General features: G+C 46.2%; 1 protein-coding gene across 1 annotated transcript in view; it reads left to right on the top strand.

Annotated features, from left to right (window-relative positions):
• LOC133347446 (regulating synaptic membrane exocytosis protein 1-like) overlaps positions 1–15,217 on the top strand; it is a 28,592-nt gene extending 13,375 nt beyond the window's left edge. Inside the window, exons 4-6 of the mRNA XM_061559702.1 lie at positions 4,765–4,866; positions 5,504–5,643; positions 5,977–15,217. Coding sequence (XP_061415686.1) covers positions 4,765–4,866; positions 5,504–5,643; positions 5,977–6,198 — 464 coding nt within the window. The 3' untranslated portion in view covers positions 6,199–15,217. The remainder of the gene's footprint in view (positions 1–4,764; positions 4,867–5,503; positions 5,644–5,976) is intronic.
• The last annotated feature ends 1,029 nt before the right edge of the window (positions 15,218–16,246 follow it).

The following is a 16,246-nucleotide window of genomic DNA, read 5'->3' as shown; positions in this document are numbered from 1 at the left end:
TTTACATCCAACTTAAATTGCTGAATTGGGGGGAACGCAACGACATTTGTCATCCACTGTGAGCAGTTAGACTGGGAGCAAGTCGGCCACCACCGCCGGTAATTTATGCGGTCTCGGCGGGGTTTCTCATCTCCGCGTGTCGAACCCTGTGGGAGGCTGCCTCGTACACGCGTCGAATGTTCAAGCTGTCCTTGCCTGACTCCTTCCCTCACAGGGTGAACAGCAGCACCCTTGCCGGCAGATTAGGGTAAACACACTCACACAGGGGGAAGGGGCACAACAACAAAGACAAAGATCCCCCGTATTGCCTCAACGGACTTTTTGGGAAAGTGCTGTTAGCGAGTAGCGCATATGAAGGCCAGCAGGGTACACGATGGGGTGGGTGGCCAGCACCACGCCCGACCGCCTTTGTCTCCCGAGTGGCGATGTTTACTGCACACCGCACCAGTAGCTGCTCACTTGAGGCTGAGTGCTTCCTACAACAGCCCTCACTCAGAGCCTCTCTTCCCGGCTCCGCACGTTGCATTAACACTTTCAACCTCCATTGTACACACAACACGCATCCCAAAGAGACGACTGAGGGATAACCACTTTATCTGTTGTTGTTGTGAATGTGCTTTCATTATCCGCGGCGTAGGGTGATTTGCATTTACAATGTACACGGTCGTGTCGTCGCGTGCCAGGTGTGTTTACCAGTGAGGCGGCCTGTACAGCGTCAGTTCGTTCGTTTCCCACGGCCTGACAGTCACCACAGCGCACGCCTTGGTTTCTAATGGACATTACATTTGTCAAACTAGATTCGAAGCTTTCGTGACTGCAGGAATTGCTCTTTGGTTCTTTCCGTAAAGTCACGTAGAAAATAAAATCTAAGAATAATAGAATACGACGTTTCGGTTGCAACACAAGCAGCCATCATCAGGTAAGAATGAATGATGAAACACAGACACGGAAACAACAACATAGGCAGACACACATGCAGAGACACGCCGTGCGTGTGTCTCTGCATGTGTGTGTCTCGCTCGGTGTGTCTCTGCATGTGTGTCTGCCTATGGTGTTTCCGTGTCTGTGTTTTATCATTCATTCTTACCTGATGATGGCTGCTTGTAGTATTTGATTTGATTTTCTACGTGACGTTACCTAAAGAACCAAAGAGTAATGACATTTGTCGTTGCATAACGGTGCCCTTCACATTCTTGGTTCACTTTCATCTGTGTCGGGCAGATGGAGGAGGTGTGAGTCGGGGAGGGTAAGGGAGGTACAGAGCGCTGTCAGACCACACTCTTGATGGCATCCTCAATAACCCGTGGCGCTGAACCTTCTAGAGAGCTGCTCAGCTCAGTCAGCACCATTTGTTCTGAGTAACACTTTTGTTATGGCTCGCAACAACTGCCACAGAGATGAGCCTCCTTCACCGCGAGTGTGAATATGAGACACTTGACTGCTTTTTGTAGATCGCTGCAGTTTGTGGTAGTAACTGCAGCGCTTTGCTTTAAAGTCCTGCGTGTTCAATCCACGTATTGCCACATTCATGTTAATGGCAAACGGCTGCCAATTGAGACGCACCCGCAAGATTGGCGAGATTGCTGGCTCTGGCGGAGGGAGGAGGGGAGGCGCTTTGCCCTCTCGGGTCGATGGCCTCAATTTGATTCCTAACCCCGATCTCGCCTGAGTCGCGAGTGATATCGAAACCAGCCCCGACCCCTACTGACCATCCCGGTGAAGTATGGTCAACCAACCGAAAGGGGGAGGCCTTCACCCAGCAGTGATTTGACAAGGGCCAGTAGCGTTTTTTTATTATCATTACTTGCTGTGCCAAACGTATGTAATAGACGTGCTGACCTTTTGGCAACTCTTCTGCACACGATGTACATTCTTTAGCGTGTAATAAACAACTGGGAGAGACCTCTTCTTGGTTCTTTCGGTAAAGTCACGTAGAAGGGAAGTAATAAAATAATAAAAATAAAACATAATAAAACAATTCTCACGACGTTTCGGCCACAACGCAAGCAGCCGTCCTCAGGTGAAAACCAGGTCCGTCGAGGCGACAGAGTCTGAATGAAACAGCACACGAGCTTGGAGCATATATATAAGCTGGGCGCATTGACAAAGGAATTTGCATATCAAAAGGAATTTAGCATATTTATGGGAAATGCAGGAATGTGATTAGTACTGCATATGCATGTGCATTATGCAGGATTAACAGCATCAAAGGGAGCTGCAGTTACTGCTGCTGCAGCAGTTGCTGCTGCTGCAGTTTCTGCTGCTGCTGCAGTTGCTGCTGCTGCTGCACTTGCTGCTGCTGCTGCACTTGCTGCTGCTGCTGCACTTGCTGCTGCTGCTGCAAGTGCAGCAAGTGCAGCAGCAGCAGCAAGTGCAGCAGCAGCAGCAAGTGCAGCAGCAGCAGCAACTGCAGCAGCAGCAGAAACTGCAGCAGCAGCAGCAACTGCTGCAGCAGCAGTAACTGCAGCTCCCTTTGATGCTGTTAATCCTGCATAATGCACATGCATATGCAGTACTAATCAATGCGCCCAGCTTATATATATGCTCCAAGCTCGTGTGCTGTTTCATTCAGACTCTGTCGCCTCGACGGACCTGGTTTTCACCTGAGGACGGCTGCTTGCGTTGTGGCCGAAACGTCGTGAGAATTGTTTTATTATGTTTTATTTTTATTATTTTATTACTTCCCTTCTACGTGACTTTACCGAAAGAACCAAGAAGATGAATCCCTGCAGTCACGAAAGCTTTAAATCGAAATTTAACTGGGAGAGACAGCGGAGGATTAGGAAATGAACTCCAGTGGTAGCCACGCCACTGCCGGGTGGCGAAGTTTAAAATAGTATGTCTTGTATTCCACACTGAATCGCACCACACTGAGGATCATTTTTGTTTAAACTGAGATTTAATTTAGCAGTAGTTGCCAGGGGAAAATATAATAAGGAATTACTCTTTATAGGTAATAAATATAAAGGTGCAGCCCTGAAATTGTTTGGTCATTCCACTGCTGACAGAAGGGTCTCCACCAGAGAGAATTATGGAGGGTATTTGGTTTACTCTTCCACGTTGACCAGACAGGCTGTAAGAGGTGGTTGTACCGACACGTTACTCTACCACAGCTATTTATTAATCCCTAATTTGAAAGTGAGAATATATTTGATATGTTTTTAGTTTTCACTGCAGTCCAGTCTTGTGAGGTTGAAACGTGCTAAGTGGAAATGCCAGCCATGGTTTCGCGTTTTTTGTTGATTTTGTGCTATTATCAAACATCGTCGTTAATTGCTGAATTATCTCTCTGCCGAACGACTCTGCTCGCCTGCAAGAGCTGGGATTTCATCAAAGGCACCGCTTTAATTAATTAAGCGAACCTCCGTACAATTTGTTTCAAGGTGACACAAACGTGTGACCGCTTGCATAAGCTTAGGTAGAAACTTTCTCTCAGCCGTCAGCCCGTGTCGCTGTGAACTGAGGGCAATTTTTCACTGGAGGTGTTTTAGTCAACTCGTTGATGGTGGTCATCAGCACGACAAATTACTGGAGAACAATCCTTGACGGCACAACCAATAACAATGATCACGAAGTGTTTACCTTACACAGCTCATGTCAAGCATCGGTTGTTTAACTGGGATAGAATTCGGTGTGAATTGGAGACTTTAAGACCACGGCTGAAATTTGAATGAGAGGCTGGAGCTGAGCGTCAGGAGGATGACAATGTGATCTGTTGTGCTGCCCCTTGTCGTCACGGTGACTTGAGACGCACTGGGGTCACGACGCACTGCACCCACAATGCCTCTTGGCATGAGCTGTGGTGCGGGTTAGTTTACCACACGCTCGAGCGTTGTGTCTCACGTGTAAGAGACACAGACGCAATAAAGGAAAAAGTGGGTATGATAGAGACCCATATATTCCCATAGAGATCCATAGACTCACACAGGGACGTATAGACTCACACGGAGACATTTAGTCCCACAGAGGGACAGACTCGCACAAATATTAATGGACTCACTCGCACGTAAACATACGAGGATGTATGTAGCATACAATTGCAATCTTGATTTGAAGCCTTCGTGACTGCAGGAATCCATACAGTTGCAAGTGACGTTATCTCAACAAGTCGACAGCTTGGCATAAAATTAAGACGGCAGAGTAACAAAAAACGCGTTTGTTTGGTCATGACTTACTATAAGGCCTCGTGCAGGCCTTCATTGCATCCGAGGCAGAGAGCGAAATAGCACAAAGTGTCGTGGGGCACGCAAGCCGGGCCTGGCCAGCAGGGATTGCGCCTCTCTGGACCTGAGGGAAATCCAATAGCGGTATTACGTCCACCTCAGGTAATGACCGCATTGATTGGGCCTTCGATATTCCTGTGCCAGGGAAATAATAAAACAAATGAATACTAGTAAAAATACAATATTTATTTGTATTGCCTTAGGATTTCTTATTTGACTATTGAGAAAAGAGAAAATGTGATATTGGACATTTACGAACAAGTCAAAGAGTGTTAATGGTACAGCGAGCATGGGGTTGTGCTCATTTCCATTCGTGGCCCTGAGCCGGTGGCGGAAATTCCACATTCCTATGGCAGTCAATTCCTCTATAAGACAACCAAAGTGTGACTCAGTTTACCAAACCTATAAGAAGGATCGGCTCAGTTGACTACCAACTAACATAAAAAATTTTGACCTTCTGATTGTGAACCTGTCAAGATGTGTTGTACGGGCATGCGTTGGCGTTGTGAGATATTCACTGCGAATGTTCGGCTGTGTTCAGGTGACATCCAGGTTGGGATGGTGGACAGGACAGGTCACCTGGAGGTCGAGATCGTCCGAGCGCGAGGACTCAGCGCCAAACGTGGATCCAAATCTCCGCCAGGTGAGAATGAAGCCTGCAGGTGGCTGGGTGACTCGGGGGAGGGGCGGTCAATATCGTGATATATCCTGCTTACGGCCTTGAGCCAGTTGATAAAATTCCACATTTTTACTGCTGTTTACTTCCCCACAAGGTGGTACTCATTTAATCAACCCCAGAATGTTGATGGGCAATCGTCAACTCCAATTTGAATTCACAAACTCCCGATTGCAAGATTGTCAGATGCTCGGCTGTACCTGCATGGTGGCGAGATGTTAACTACCTCGCCTGGTATACAGGAGGTCGTGGGTTCCATCCCAACCCTGATGCCTGCTGTATATTTTGAGTTTGCATGTTCTCCCTGTGGTCGCGTTGAGTTTTGTCTGGGTCCTCCTGTTGTTCCCTCCACATTTAAAATTGATTTGAAATTTAGTATATTTGGCTGCTATAAATTTCCACGCGATAAGCCACTTCGTTGAGCTATAATTTGTAGCCGTCTCGTTTCTGAAAATAGCTAGACAGCACACTGGACTTTACCTGATCAAATAAAAAATAGTTTTTAGACTTGGTTGGCGTACAAACTACTGACGCCTCGATGAGGTGTATCTGCGAGTGGTGGTCGTCTCACGCTCATCGTGGCTTCCCCTTGGCGTGCGCCCAGCGCCGTACGTGAAGCTCTACCTGCTGGAGAGCGGCACCTGCTTGGCCAAGAAGAAAACGAAGGTGGCTCGACGCAGCCTGGACCCCGTTTACCAGCAGCACTTCATCTTCGAGGAGAATCCCCACGGCAAAGTCTTACAGGTGAGCTCAAAGAGAGGCGAAAGTTCATGAAGTCAACAACAACAACAATGATAACTTAACACATTTTGCTGCGCTGTTTTACCAAATAAATTAGCAAGGAATTTTTATTCTTGCCAAATTTGGAACGTGACACCGGCACACATGGCCGATTCTCTTTTGAAACATTGCCCGGAGACCTTTAATGCCCGCTGCGAAGCAGACGGCACATACTCCATGGTCAATACACTTGCAGTATTTACCAGGGTGGCCGCCGGTCTTCAACCGCGCACCTCTGCAACCGGCTGACCCGTTTCGTCGTATAACACGTGAAATAATCGTTACGTTTCATTGCAGATCATTGTGTGGGGCGACTACGGGCGGATGGACAACAAGTGCTTCATGGGAGCGGCCCAAGTCCTCCTGGAGGACCTGGACCTGAGCAGCGCCGTCATCGGCTGGTACAAACTCTTCCCCACCTTCTCGCTCGTGGACCCGACGCTGGCGCAGGTGGCGCGCAGGCCGTCGCAATCGTCGCTGGAGAGCGCCGCCGAGGCGCCGTACATGCGCTCCTTCTAGAGCCAAGCGGCGCTTGCGGCGGCCGGCCAATGGAACGACGAGCGTCGCGTGCGAGCGCTGTGACGCGACAGAGGACTACGCGCCAGGCGGCAGAAACCATCGCAACGGCAGATTCGTCGACGAATTTGCAAGCGGTCAGCAGATGCGGCGGCGATCCAGCCTCGAGTTTTAGATCCGATGAGATGTACCACTACGGACCAACCACAAGGCCGCTTTGTCTTCGACAATCAGTTTTGCCAATGGACGTGGAAGAAACTCTGCGGATTTGGGAAGCGAGGCGGCAAACGGTTGAACGTCAATGAAGCCGAGAGACGGAGACTGAATTGGAGTTGCACATTCTTCCCTCTCCCCCCCGTACGCAGGGTCTTCGCTAAAGGTGGATGTACAAAATGTGAAACGGGGAACATTTGTGGCTTTTGATGGTTTTAAAGGACCAAGATTTGTATTTGGCTCTAGTGACTTAGCATAGCAAATGTGACCTGCTCGCTGCTTCTCTAGATCGCCTCCGGTCTCATCGATACTGTAACAAATCAAATATTTCGGGTATTTACGGCGATGTCCACTCGGATGATTTCTTTAGCCCCCAGACATTATGCCGCTGAGTGTTATTTACGGGCGAATAGCATCCTTTGCAGAAGCCTGTTAAAACAAAGAGTAGTTGAATCCCATTTAGTAAAATTAAAAATGCATATGTTTACATGCACACTGGGTGAGAATTTTATACACTTACATGTGTGGAAAACATTGCAGGCTGAACCAACAGAGAGAGAGAGAGAAATGTATTCATTAATGACGAGTTTGTGCCAAATGTGAAGCGTGGTATAATTTTAACAGAAGTATGTATGTTGAACTTCTTTCGCACCGTTCGTAGCCAACCACGGTAATTGGAGGTGCGGAAAGTCACGGAACCATTGACAAAGCCTTATGACTGGACAGTTAAGTATAGGGAAATTGCAACGCTATTTAAATGGAAAATCAAAAAGATATATTATAATCTAAATATATATCCACCTCTCATATTCCCCCGGGATGCACATGGGCCACTGTGCGCGGTGTGGTGGCATTCAGCGCTATTTAAGTCGCAGCCCTGCTCTCTTTGCTGGAGAAAATAATAGTAAGCACAACCACCGCATTCCACAATTCCCCTGCGACATTCGCCGACACTTTCTGTGCTCTTGATAAGTATAGGTATGAGGTTATAGACGTGACACAAGCATCCGGTGGCATGATCCCAAAGGCTTCAGCTGTGTTATGTATTACCACACTCGTGGCATGCTGTTCTTTGCTTTCTTGCACTCAGTCTGGGGTGTGCGTACAGCATGCTCACAAGCATCTGCCTGCATGGGATTCCAGGGGTCGGAGTACAGAACGACTTGTGACAGCCCTAACATTGTGTAAGTTTTATATGAGACTTGTCGTAAGTCCGAGTATCTAAGAGAGTGACGACATTGGGTATTCATAAAGCTATATAGCTGTGGGGCCCACTCGTACGGTCTGTTGGACTTAAGAGGAGTCTTAAGAGATGATTCTGTACTCGTTTCTCATATCCACAATCTGAACCCTTAAGTGTCAAACGCCGCTGCAACGCAATGCCCAGCCCCACGCGTTCTCCCCTACAGTCGTAATGTTTCAGTTATGCTGTCAAAGAAATATTGGCTTACACGTGCAATGGTGTCAGGTTCACATTACATTGTTGAAAGCACACTTTCATTGCATCGCGAATACGAATTAAGTGCCACGAATGAGATTTCAGCTTCACTGGTGGCAGAGGGCCAGTTCAGCCAAGTGTAACACTGCATTATTCAAAGAGGAATCAGGCTACGCTTTGTCTGCGCTGACACTTTGCTCCAATCGAACCCTCCACTATGAAAGCCACTGACACAGCAGCCAATAGCAGCAGCAGCAGCAGCTGAGCGCGGTGCCCCACGGGAGGCTGGCCAGGGTCTGGTGGCACGCGGACAGCGGCGCCTGGCACGCGGTGCAGGAGGGTCGACTGCGGTGTCCACCAGGGGCACCAGCCGCAACATCGCTCGCGATGGGGTCGCGGGGCCTCGCCCTGGCGCCCACACTCCATGCTTTAACACGGACGCGCACACAATGTCACAGTCTCAGATTTAGTTTCAATCCCTCCACCTTCAACCCCTCAGCAACGAACGCGCGATGACTGACTGTGCGATGGAGGATGTGATTAAGACGGTCAAGAATGTTTCGCGGTGTCTTTTGACTACATCGATGTTTGCGTTACGCCTGCACCTCATACCAACACAGCCAATCGGGGAGTAGCACATCGCATCGCATGCAAGGTCAGCACTGCACATGGCAGGGCATCCCACAGTAGGCCGGTGCTGGAGACATTCACAAATTAGTTTGCATAGACGGCATTTCATTTGCGTATGTAGCCATCAGACGCATCGGCCGGCAAGCCAGATAACAATGATACCCCTGCCCCCCCTCCCCCCTCTTTTGAAATGCGCAATATTCAGATTTCATAACGTGTTCGTGTCTAACGCGATATTTTGATTATTGAGAGCGTATGGCGCCCACCATTGCCATGCGAGTGGAATGTGGAATGGGATGGAAATGCAAAACAGTCCGAGATTGTGAATGTAAAAGCAGTTCTAACCGTTGGGCATGCACAGCAACGTAAGCTACCACACGAGTCCAGATCATCAGAGGACACGCAATACAAATCCATCGTACATCTGCATAATGTTTACTTAATACACACACGTGCACACAGTATATACACACACACACAAGTATCAGTTAACAAGAGCGTAGCAAAAGCATCTACTAGGTATGGAGTTAAACAGTGGAGGAGGACAGTGCCTGAAAGGTCAAGTGTAAGTTATGTTAGTTGTACTCCTTTTACACGCACACAGTTTCACTTACTGTGGCCGTGGTCATTGGTAACCATGACATCATAATGTTGTAGATCTGCGTGTAGATACAAGAGATATAATTATGTGTGCGGGGGTGTAAAAGACATCGCAATATGTCCTCAACAAGGTCGTGTGGCAAAAAAAATATTTTTCACTGCATCAGAAACAAAAATATATAGATACTAGCTATTTTTTATTCTTATGACTTGTAAATGGTAACCCGCAATCATTGGGCCTCAGGTACTCCTCCAGAACTCCTGCGTCCACAAAAGCACCACAACAATGTGCCGAGTGAGTGAGAAGGGGTGATTTGACCGATACGCACTTAGCCAGCAGTGGAGTGACCATGGCTGATGATGACAAGGGCAGTTGTTGTGTTGTCGTGTGCTTGCGTGGTCAGTTCGTGACACGCACTGCTGCGAAGTTGCATTTAAGAAAAACGCGACTCAAGTGAAGGTGACGCGTGACAGTTTTGCAGATATGAATAAAACATCACTCTTGAAGGGACTGTGAAACTAGGACAGAGCAGACAAAACACATCTCCATTTACACTCACTCGCTACAGGAGGACACGACGCCCGATGTACTGAATGGAACGTATGCACCGTATGTATTCAACCAAACCGATATGCCACCTCAGTTAACCAGCGGTGATTGATGTGTTTGCATCCGACGAGGCTGCCCCCCCCGTGCTCAGTGCAGAGGGTCTCCCCAGCGCATTGTGATTGTGAGCACAATCACCGATCAAGGTGCCACCTGGCGGGTTTAACATCGCCAATGGGCTGTCGCTGCATTCGTGCCAGCTCGCAACTGGGAGGCAAGCAAGTCCGTTTAGTGTGTGGGTATGTGCCAGATGTGTTGCACTCCTTGACACAGACTTACATTGGAGGATCGTGTAAGTGTTCGTCTAATTTGCTTGTAAACAGGTGGAAGCAACTTGACGCTGCTGCGAGTGATAATTCATCTCCGTTGTAATCCACCCGCGCCACATTGCATAGGCGATATACAAGTTGTGTTGCACACTACCTCAGCGTGTGGGCTAACCGGCGAGCCGCCCGCGTTTGGCTCGGCGTGGTCATCACACAACAACACCCTGGGGTCGGAATGCAGTGAGGCCCGAGCACGTGGATGAATATGCAGGCGGTCATTACCAAGTGCGGCTCACGCACGCACGCACAGGATCAGTTCCGATGAGAGGCATTGGAATTCCCACCCGGGGCTCTGTAGTCTCCATGTTCAGCTGGCCGTTGTGTGTTCTCCTTGTCTACGTGCAGGTCTCATCGTATTTATGATAGAGTTCCGAATAGGAGCATTCTTATGCATTTCATGAACTGAGCAACTTTAGGGTGACGGGTATACATGGGCATTTACTTTAAATTCTAGTTCAGCCAGGAACATTTCAAATGGATATACTTAAATATATTTAAAACCATGTTGAGCGCTCTACAGCACACACATTACACATTGTCCCGGTATGCATTTAATGATTAAATTAACACATATACATTACTGTGAAGAGTTAATTACATATCAGCTTTTACAATTCAAGTGAAATGCCTCTCAATTAGTAAATTACATCAATACAGTATGTACTCAACAAAATGTTCTCTCCCTAGACATGCATATAATGTACAAGCATAGTAAGAAAGAGACACTTTTACTGAAACCATTACACCCAAACATAGCATTTTATAAGAACACCGTGATGGAGTGGCAATTATTGACTCAATATTTTCAGAAAATATTGTTTCTGTGTCTTTTAATTTGGATAAGTGGGGCAGCCGGATAACCATGGGCTATGCCCCCCCACCCCCCTTAACACCTTTCCAGCCCCCCCCTCCTTAGCCTACATCCACTTAGCCCCCCATGGCTTCTTGACTGCCACACCCCCAACTTCGAGATTGGCCCCTATCCATCTCATTGGTTTGTCAACTAATGAATGACAAACTAAAGTCTGTGATGCCTCTGTACACTCTGAGAGGGCGTGCCGTCCCTTGGTTTGACGCCGCACGTTCACGTCCAGACTGCTGATACATCCACAAAGTGCTCGTATTGGACCCACTTCGGGAGTGTCTCTGCGGGTTTCCCAGGACTCCGTCCTCTCCATCCCTGCGACTCAATCTGATCCTCTCCCCCTCTCGCGTCACTTGAATCCTCTTCCTTCACGCCCCCCCCCCCCCCCACAGGACATCCCTCTTTACAGTCTCCCCCCTTCCTCCCAGAATCCCGCCTCCTCTCTCATCGATCACTTGAACCGTTCCTCATGAACGCCCCCATCAGTCACTCGAGACTCTTGCCCACCGTCGCTTTAATTTTTATTTCCATTGCGTCGTTGATCACGAACAGTCGGACCACTTGCAGCCCCCCCCCCCCTCTCCGTGTCGGTGTTCCTGCAGGGTTAAGAGCATGCGGATGGCAACCTCATTCCTTCGGTCGTTGACTTTTCATGGTGGTCTTACTACATTTGAGGAAGTGGCTGTTTATGATGGTTTGCTGTACGTGCTGCCTAGTCGCGCGACATTCATGCGTGTATTTGCACTGCAGCGGACGGATTAAGAAATATAGTTTTATTGTAGAGACGTGTTCACGTAGAATCCAGAAAGCGTGCATGACTTTTTAAAAATGTATTGCATCTTGTTAACTGTTAACATATTACTGGTATAATGAGATAATTTATAGTGTTCTACGATGGAGGGAATTCGTCGTAACTCAACATTTCTTAGCTAACTCAGGCGCTTGGGCCCTTTCAAATGTCTATTCGCCAGGAATACTGCATGGGTTTATTATTTTCCTCGTGCAAAACAAAATGCGAATAGGCACCACCAAATTAATTAGTATATCAATGTTTAATAGAAAGCGTTTTCAAAGGGCAACTGCACCCAATTCGAGAGAGGATTGATGATGACTGGTAACTGAAAGATTAACCGACAGACAGATGCCTCGTTATTTATATGTCGCAGTGCTGGAGATTCATTCATTGAGTGTCAGAAATTAGGTTTAGTAACTACGCTGGCTTGACAACTTCATTTTGCATCCATTGATAATCATTTTTTAATGCCATACTTTATCCAGCATCAGTGCCAACTTAAAACACACCGCCTGACAGGTCTGCTTACAGCAGCCCGTAACACTGGAGACCCTTGCATGTTTGGCTGACGTTACCCTGACAGATGCACTGCCTGTCATCATATATAACATGGCTTTGTATCTTTGTCCGTGACGTACATGTGGTTGTTATGATGTCGTAAAGCAAATTTGATTTGCCAAACATTTTAATTGTTTTGCTAAGCCTTATCCCTAGGGACCCTTTTGACACTTCAATGACCGATTTGTCTCCAGAGGCCACTGCATTCCAAGTCAATCAGTCAATGTAATTGAAGGAATGTGTGATCTGGCAACCTCCTCACCCCAGAGACTCCACGCGACACATTTTCTTTCAACATGAACCGTCCTGTTCACCCACACGTGACAGTAAAATAAGTGTATGTCTCTGTTTAAAGTGCGCACATTTTTAGTGAGCTTGTTTTGTTACGTTTCCCATCCTTCCGAACACACGAGTTTTTCTTTGTGTGACTTCATTTTACTATTTGCTGTTGAATAAGAGAAGGGAAATGCTGATGCAGTCTTCCGTGAGTGGTGCTGGCATCTGGGATGTTTGACATGTATCTATAACGGTGAAGGGGGGGGGGTGACGTTGCTGCGTTTAGGAGCAGTCACTGCAATTGAACTACGTGTTTTTTATTTATAGAAATTATATTTTTACTTGCTTATTAAACATGGTATTCACATGACTAATGTTGGTGAGAGGCGTGACTGCAAATTCTGCCTCACAATATGTGAGTGCATCTCAGTTGTATCATCGAACCTACTGGGTGTGACCTCGTGTAAACAGAAACACAAAGCTTGGAGGCGTTTTAAAGTAGTGAAATTATTGTCACTTATAGCGTGACCAGTGTTATATTCGTCAGCATTTATTTTTATTTTAATGACTAAATTTAATTTACAAACTAAAACTTGAGTAAAATCCCACAGATTTTGGCCAACTAGACTAAAACTAAAATGTTGATGAACTTAACCCTGAGTGTGGCGCCTAGTTTAGGCATGGCCTTCTGTATCAGACCTCCGGCCCTTGTCACACAACTCAGCATTCACGGCACATGCATTCGAGCAAAAATCTACCTTGCTTTTGGTGTACAGCTTTAAGCACTCATAAAACTATAGTTGAAGTTACGGACATTATATGCACACCAGCACGTGCACACACATACATAAAGGTCATAAAACACCAATGAGTATTACAGCCCTTGTTTGGGAGAACCTAATAGTGTGACATTTCCTTGCAGGTTATTGGACTGGGATTGGTTTTACGTCAAGATAAGTTTGAGTTTCCAGGGAGAGCAGGCCATAGGTGTATATATATGTTCTATGCTCTGTTTTACATCCACTGTATGAAATTGGATTATATAAAAATCCACGCAGTTAAAGTGGAGCATGTGCACATCATGTAGTGCATTATGGATATTAATTTACAATGAGGCCTGCTGAGATGGTGATGGAGAGCGAGCGTTGTGTATCTTCCTCCTTCAACAAAATTGATCAGCTTTATTGCAAACGGTCAGCAATTTACCTTTAAATAATGCGCCCAATTGGAAATTTAAGTCGACCGTGCAAGGATGAAATGAAGACGCACGCATTTGGGCTCACTTCCACTTGTTGTGCAATTATTACTGGGCAGTTAAACTTTCACCACATCTCAAAGTATTTTTTTTACCAGCCGCATGGGCATTATTTTAACATTGTCAACTCCTTTCCAAAACACTATTATGAAAACAAAAACAATCCGAATATTCACTATTCACCCTGTTATTTAAGGAGATTGTGCATGCCGTGTGCATATAGTATGCAACAGTACAAATAAACGCAACAACAATATTCTATCTCTGAAAAAGAATGATGTTACAAAAGGGTAGTGACTGATACAACCTTGTAAATTCTCATTTTTACAGCAGTAAACAGGGTTGTCGCTTAAAATGATGCGTGCTATTTAGAAGCTCGTCCATAGACAGGAAATCTAAGCTGTGCTAATCACGACCACCCAGGGCGTTTATTCACAAGCCACATAAGCAGGGGACAAGTATTCTGAAGTGTTCCTGGCCTTCCAGAGATAACTAAAACACCTTCTGCAGCTAGCATTCCATTATTTTTTAATGCACATCATTACTATGGAACCTTTTGGCATGTATCCTGTATGAAATCACTGATTACACATTCAATAATAAATAGCATGCTTATATTTTTCGTTGCTGTATTATACTTACACATATTAAATATTAAGTATTGCATTATGTAAGAAACAAATTGTGCATATCTATGCATTCCATATTTTGTATCTTGCTTGTCACACTATATCGACCATTATTAATGTTTATGAGCCCTTAAGGGCTGTATAAAGATTGTTTATGGAGTTTGTTCTAAGTTTAATTTATCTAGTTTTGATAACACGTGATGCTGTTCTTCACAACAAAAACGCTCATGTTCATTCCCCCCCCCCCCCCCCATTTTACTACGGTTCATTGATGCTTTCTGCAACACTGGAGGCAATACAAATTTCTCTATTAATTTTTATCATGAGTACATAATTACTGTAATCATGATAACATGTGTAATATATGAGAGAATTGTATGCAAAAATCGATGGCATATAAAGTGTTCACATGCTCTTCAAACTGGAAGAGTTTACTGCCAGGAAATGGGTTATGGACAATCATAATCTTATAGTAAATATTTTGGAAATATATAAATCAATATTATTAATTTATCTTTTTATTTATAAAGCTGCTATTGTATGTAAACATGTGTAATATGTAATTTAGAAGTATAATTTGTATTTTTTTATTATTATAATTTTACGTAGAGGCATCTAACATTACATACACTGGGGCGTAAACAAGTGTGCTGTGAATATCATGAATTCTCCACGGCGTCTTATCGTGAGAATGGCTATTTTTTACGTGCACTTCTGACCTGGCACATGTTGCTGTCCATGTAGCGTTTGCGTATGGAGATGCAACTGACAGGTATCTTAAACCGAGTACAATGCCTGACTTGTTGACTGTAACACTATTTTAAACAATAAAAAATATATGAATTAATTACTGATGAGTTTCTGTGCTTTATTCAACTGACATGTGCGACCTGGGGTTCTCAGCCGTTGTGCTGCTGGCTGCTGCCCTGCCTCTGGTCTGCTCAGTGGCAGAGTCACTGCGCTCCAGTCTGGTCAGGGAGCTCGGACACAACACTGCGAGATACCCAACGCAATGCGCCTCATCACCAGGCCACTGAAACTGATGCCAATCCTCTGGCTACCTGTTCTGGCCAACATCCTGTCACCAAATATCAACAATGCCGCTCACCGCCGACTCAAGCCCCGATCCCTTTCGGGCAACCGCGCTGCTGTCACCATCTTAGAATCCCACCCAGATCCAGAGGGAAATTGCTGGTGAACATAGAGGGACACCACGAATGTCCCGAATAAACACCTCATCCAAGACTCAAACATCGAACCTCCTGGCTCCGCCATTCCTCAAAGGCACTGGTGGAACCATTAACCGCAACAGAACATCAACAGGCCAATGCGCACATCTTTATACATGGAAAATGCAAGACAAAGCTACAGCAGTGTGCTTGTGGCCATGCAACCCAAACTATGGACCAGAAAGACAACTATTGTAGTCCGCTCTCTTTCAACAGAACGCAATCAAAACTACACGGACTCACTCTTCAAGCCCGCTCATCGCTCGCAGACCTATGACGTTGGCGAAGTGTATCCATAGGGCAACCACCGGTGCCCGTAAAGCAGTAACAACATGGCACGTTTGTTCACATGGCAACTTTATTAATTGGCTGTGTCGGATGGAGGATTTGCGAAACAGATTTTACTTTCGCGATCCGACCCAAACATCCACTGTGAATCTGGGCAACCACTGTTGGCTTTCTCACGAACTGGTACTCATTGTATCGACCCAAAAAAGATGATGGACAAGTTCATGAGATAGGGAGCGGGGGTTCCGTGGTGGGTCCTGCACCCCCAAACGTCCCTTTGGTTGACGCAAGTTCGCTCCCCTGAGCGCTGTGAATCACCACCCACAGGCTCGGCCGGGCTCCCA

This window comes from Lethenteron reissneri, chromosome 26 (genome assembly GCF_015708825.2).
Source record: "Lethenteron reissneri isolate LAM-NWPU_2019-01 chromosome 26, ASM1570882v1, whole genome shotgun sequence".
Lineage (NCBI taxonomy): Eukaryota > Metazoa > Chordata > Hyperoartia > Petromyzontiformes > Petromyzontidae > Lethenteron > Lethenteron reissneri.
The sequence above is the reverse complement of the archived record's forward strand: the minus strand, read 5'-3'. Positions and strand labels throughout refer to the sequence as shown.